Source organism: Diadema antillarum, unplaced genomic scaffold (assembly GCF_040938485.1).
Source record: "Diadema antillarum isolate AM-2024a unplaced genomic scaffold, OU_Dant_1.0 seq00001765_RagTag, whole genome shotgun sequence".
Classification (NCBI taxonomy): domain Eukaryota; kingdom Metazoa; phylum Echinodermata; class Echinoidea; order Diadematoida; family Diadematidae; genus Diadema; species Diadema antillarum.
The window spans coordinates 469484-475483 of NW_027272446.1; the positions used below are offsets into that span (position 1 = coordinate 469484).

Here is a 6000-nt window from a genome sequence, read left to right on the forward strand (position 1 = left end):
CGCGGCCGAGCCGCAGCCGAGACCACCTCCAGAGCGAGGCCAATTTTGGCCTCGCATTTGGCCTTTTGCGCGTTTACACTGAAGTGAGGCTGGGAAGAGCCGCGGCTGAGCCTTGCACTGTAAACGGGGTCTTAGGGTACCGAAACAAGTAAGAAATGGTGTACTATGTTTGAAGCAAGCATCTCACTCTGTAAACTGTAGGCCTACCTGGTATAAGCACTTACAATGTACTGTATGTTTCGCACATCATGCCTAGAAAATGCTGGTGATTCGAGCAGCTGGTTTGCGCCAGACCAGTGCAGAGCACCATTACTGCCAACAAACGCTGTACACTGTATGCTAGTCAATAAAACTCTTAAATTTGACGAAAAAATGGCAGTAAAAATGGAAAAAAGATCCAAAGAGGAAAGCCTCCCCATTATCACTTTAGATCCATTCGAATCTTAATAAGAAAATATTAAGCTACAAATAAAGAGACAGAAATTGCTTTCAATCATTGACATGAAGGCCTACACAAATCAATTCACTGAGCAGAGTTCGCAAATGTGTGTGAGGTCATATGAAATGGGCACCTTTTTTAACGCGTCACAGGGCTCATCCAGACACCGTCTTTTCATGAATGTTTTGCATATTCTAGACTCACTGAAGTGACAGTTCTAATAACATTTCATTGCACTCTGAATCTCTGTGTTTTGAGGTCTCCATTGATGTCTAAATTGGCATGCATACGGTGGGTGTACATGTACACATGTATTCAAGGTTTCCCTTTGACTGCCTGCTTCAAACATCTGAATCACTGATAAAAAACACAATGTAGGTCCCCAACAGGCATACTTTATTCCCTGTGATTCTCTGTTCACTACAATGTACACTGTATGTTTACTGTGTGTGATGACACCAGTGCTTCTGACAAAGGAACTCCTGGGAATTCATCAGCTGTGTGCTGGATTCTTTGCTGACATTACATAAATTTCGAACTATTTAGTATTAAAGCATCCCGGACATACACATGTACAATGGTGTGAACAGCAACTGGTACACAGGGCTGTGAATTTCTAATGGTGTTTAAACACCACATGGCCTTTATAGCTATATAGCGTGCAGTACATTGCACATTTTTTGTTCACACAATGTGATGCAAATCAGCTCTGATGATGCATGGAAACATGCTGGTGGATACTAAATCTGATAAAAAATGCCATTGCTGAAATACCATTAGGTTGCGTTCACATGTACAGGAGTATGACTATTCGGGTATAATATGGTGCATGTTTCTGAGGGCACGTCAATAGCTTGAGACGAACGACAGGATTTCCTAATACCGGGTCACATACACGTACACTGTACATGTACAGTGTATGTAAGAGGGCACTATTCGAAAATGCTGTATACAAAGTACAAGTAGCTGCGTATAGTATACAACTGTAGTACAGTGGGAATCATGCTTGTTCGATTTTCGCCCAACGTATACCATCTCTCGTTTACAAAATGCTGACAATTTTGGTCTGGATTTGCCCTTCAGCAAAAATAAGCATGTAGACTGATATTCTGATGCAGTGTTGTGTATAATGATCAAATATAATGTTATTAAACAAATTAAAATCTCGATGGAATCCCATTTTCTTTGCTCAACTTTTCACAAATTAAAAATAATCAGTTTTAAATGATTTACCCAAATTGACCCCCGGTGGAGGTGGGTCAGTTTTTTATTCATAATATTCAATTTATAGCTTTCTTGTAAAAAAAATGGTACTTGCAAATGTCATCTCAGTTTAGAAACTGTTAATAAGATTGCTGGGATGGTTGTGCTGGAGAAAGGAATCTTCCCTGCATGGGATAGGGAGTTGATGGTGCGGGTGGTGGTGTACTGGGTCGACTTGACAGCGCCAACGCGTGCTACCTTATGTGACTCGCCATGCCCGAATAGCATATAGCGAACAGCGAATAACGAATAGCGATTACCGTATACAGTACTTCTATATGAACCCAGCCTTATGAATTGCTACAACACCATACAACTGTGTAGTTTGTTCATAACAATTTTACATGAACGAAGTGGCCATCCCAGTTTTGTCTTGGCGATTCCAGACACAACCAGCAGTTGCATTCACAATCAGGAACCACAGTGAAGGAATGAGACATCAATCTCTTTTCAGGAGAAAAATGAGAGATTTCCCACCCTAGAAATGGTATACAGTGCATTTGTGCTACAAACACAGGAGTAGAGAGTAATTATCATTCACGTTTTTTGTAGCGTTACGGATCTTATGGACGACGGATGGACGGACGACTGACGGACAGACGCCAAGGGTGATCCATTACAGTAGTCTCTCCTCACCTCCGGAAGGGTCAACAATAAAACTGTAACATTGGTAGACATGACGTTATGGCGATTGGTATGCATCCGCCATAATGCATGGTTGTCCTAATAGGTCTATGGCAAGTCAAGTTTCATTACAATACCTTAAACTGTTTTTTTTTTTAACATTAATTACAACTGTAGTTACGCTGTCCACATAATCGATTACGAATGGAGGGACGGACGAAAGGACGGACTATTTGACGACGGTGCCATCAAAAATTCGACTACCTGCTACGTGGCTTGTACAAGTAGAAACTTACTTTCTACCCTAACTCTACAATATGTTTTTGCACATGGTCGAACCTTGGCAAGGGAGGTCGAACATTGGCACAGGTGCTGTATACGCACGTTTGCACCTCCGTAAGATTCACAAGATGTACTGTGAGATTATGGAATCTACAACTGTAGCTAGAGGAAAACCACCAGTTTTTGGCCACCCTCCATAATCCAGACACTTATCACACACATGTATCACAAGCTAGCATATTATTTTCACAACACACACATATCACATAATTTCACATACATGTACTGGCACTGCCGTTCACAACAGGAAAGTCCCTTAGTAGTCACCTCCAAAAATCTTCTATAGAATTCCAAATTTTGCTGTCAAAAATGCAGAATTGCACAACTTTTCCAAAGCATGTGTGAATTAATTCCAGTGTTAAGAATCAGGGTAGCCGAAAAAGCACTAAAAGTTGAGAAATATGCAGTTCTGTTGCGAGATTTTTGGCTTACTGTAATACGAGGAATGTTCGCATGCATTTTAATTTCGCGATGGCCAAGATTTGCATACTTTGAATCAAAATGTACGCTAAAGTTCTTGTCTACACTGTATGCAGGCATTGAATGCCAGTACTCAGTGTCACAATTCGTGAAAATTTCATATCGCGAATATGTTTTACAGTACAGTATCTCAAGCTCAGACTAAGAATGTGATGGTATCCTCAAAAACACAAAAGAAAAATAAAGTCTCCATACATGCCGATGCAATAACTAAATGTATGAATGCTAGTGCTGACTTGCCAGAATTCGGACACTAATGGGTGCTGCAACGTCCTCGATGCAATCTTGCCCCAACAAGCACATTTTTCAGTGGCCTTGTACACTGTTCGTGCATTGACCTTGAATGCACATGTAGCCCTCTAGTGTGTGTTTGGATTCTGGAGAGGCCAGACAGATTCTGGTGGTTTATCAACGTGATAATATTTCATAAGGATTTTGTGAAATTCTATGATGTATTTAACAAAATCAACATTGACATAAAAGTAGTTTGATATATTTTACATAGATCCTACATTGTGGTAGATGTGATTTTGAATACATTTTCTGAGTTGAGCAAATATCATTGCCGAATCTAGACTTTAAGGATCTTTGTCTTACCTGGAAAGGAAACAAAGTGCTGTTGGACAGGTGATTGTTGGACAGATGATGGGTCCCATTCTGCGTTCCATTATGCGTATGGCTCTGTGCATCTCCACCACCTCCTACATCTCTTGGGAAATCAAAGGTTGTCTGGCCCTGGTGGGTCGGATGAGAACCTGCTGTTGAAGGCAGATGGGGTTGAGAATAGCTCTTGCCTGGTAGCGAAGTACTGCGATGAAATTTTGGGGGTGATATGATAGGGTTGCTGGTTGCTTTCATCTTGTTTGGAGATAATCCTAGCGAGTTTTGGGAGGACTGACTTGGGGTTGAAACATGGGTAGAAAGTGGAGGCATGGAACGACGATGGTGACTGGTCTGAGCGGCAGATGATGGGGAACCCACAGTGCCCCATGGATTTGTCTGTTGTTGCAGACTCTGTTGGGCTGTATTCCACGATGTTGGCTGTCCTGCATTCCAACTTAGATGCTTGTTGGCCAAGAGCAAATTTCCAGCTTGTAATTGTGCCTGTTGTAGCTGACTTGAAGTGGGAAAGAGGTTTTGCTGTGGGGCACTTGGCTGTGGGGGCAAACTACGACGGTGAGCTGCTTGCTGCATGTTCAGCTGAGCCTGGGCCTGGGGTGACAAGGTTGGACTGAACAATGGAGAAGAATTCAGGGGGAAATTCTGGAACTGGTGCATTGCTCCGTTCATGGCTGGAATATTCTGAAAGAAAGTTTCATCAGAATTAGCTGTTGACCAGAAACTTGGGGTATTGAATACACTAGAAACTGTAGCTGTGTTGCTGCTTATTACACTATTAGCAGACTCTTGCTGATGCAGTTGACTCAAGCTAACTGGCTGCTGTGGGTGATGTAGCCCAATTCCCAACTGTTGTTGTTGCTGCTGCAGAAGAACTGCAGATGTAACAGATGGGTGGTCAATGTCAGGCTGACTTTTATTCTTTTCGGGAACAGTTTAAAGGGCTTGAATCTCCAGACTTTGCCTTTGAGACAGATGAAAACTCCTCTGAGTTATCTGAACTTTGGTCGGGGTTTGGAGAGAGCTGCTGCATATGCAGTTTTCCTGCACTTTTTTCAAGCAACATGTCATCTTGCATTGTAAGTGAATCAGGGGAAAACAAAGACGGACTGCCCAGATTTGGATACAATTCCGGCGGTGACAGAGCCCTCGTATACGGTAAATTCAATTCGAATTTTATATCCCCCATTTAGTGGTGACAATACAACAAAAGGTCCTCACCCTCGACTTCGAAAGCTTTCCCATAAACGACGATTTTAGCAGTCTGAGTTCGACCGGCGCTGCGAGGCTTGTGTTTACTTCGGCGATTACTGGAATAGCACTCCTCGTCTCAGGATTCCACCTCAACTAGCAGTAGGTCTAACGTTATACGGTTTCGTGAGCGGTGGTACCATGAATTACAGCACATCAAAGTGTAAAGTGAGGCCTCAAATGCAGTTCGCTGTCAGTTCCGACTGTCGACCGCAGAAACTTGAATTGCATAGACAGCTAGTACGGTGCCTTCCATACACGTACACACGGCCAGCTATCTTTGGCCAGTTCACCCTGCCCGCGGTGCACTCGTCCAGCTCGAAGTCGTGAAATGAACGGGTACCGGTGGGGTGACCGACGACACACAGGACAGCTGCAATAATGCACTGTACTAATACCGTACACACCGCGTCGTAGCTTTGTAGACGTGATCTTGTCTGTGCGTGAAGCACAATTTGCTCGCTGGCTGGATGAACGGCCGCGGAGTACACATCGCATGTAATGCAGCAGGCATCAACAGTGTCGTTGAGAGCCGGCTGCGCGCGTGTACGTTGAGTGAAATCATACGTACGCGCGCAGACTACGAGCGCGGTGGATTCTGTGTGTTGTTGGCGTGTAATGAAAGCATACATGCATACTGTATCCAGCGGTCAGTATGGTGATGGTATGGTATGCGTATCGGTGGGCACACACTGTACACATACACACACACACATTATGCACGTGCATGCGATATGCGAAAAGCGGAATTTCTTTGCCCACACATGCTTATAACAATACTTGGCCCTGTTGCATAAAACCCTTACCGCTGGACTTACCGCTCCTTTCTAGCGGTAAGTCTTCAAATTAGCGGTAAATTTTATAATCCTTGATGCTGATTGGCTGTGACGCCTAATTTTGACGGTAGTTACCATTGAAATTCAACAGTAAGTTTTATGCAACGGGCCCCTGGTATTTCAACTGTAATCGTGGTGCCATACCAT

The 6000-nt window shown here is 43.4% G+C and overlaps 1 protein-coding gene across 1 annotated transcript in view; it reads right to left on the minus strand.

Moving 5' to 3' along the window:
• The window catches only part of LOC139712157 (cytoplasmic polyadenylation element-binding protein 3-like), a 51230-nt gene extending 45728 nt beyond the window's left edge, over positions 1-5502 (minus strand). Inside the window, 2 exon segments of the mRNA XM_071623994.1 lie at positions 3746-4702; positions 4704-5502. Of these exon segments, the coding sequence (XP_071480095.1) occupies positions 3746-4702; positions 4704-4955 (1209 nt within the window). The 5' untranslated portion in view covers positions 4956-5502.
• Positions 5503-6000: the final 498 nt, after the last annotated feature.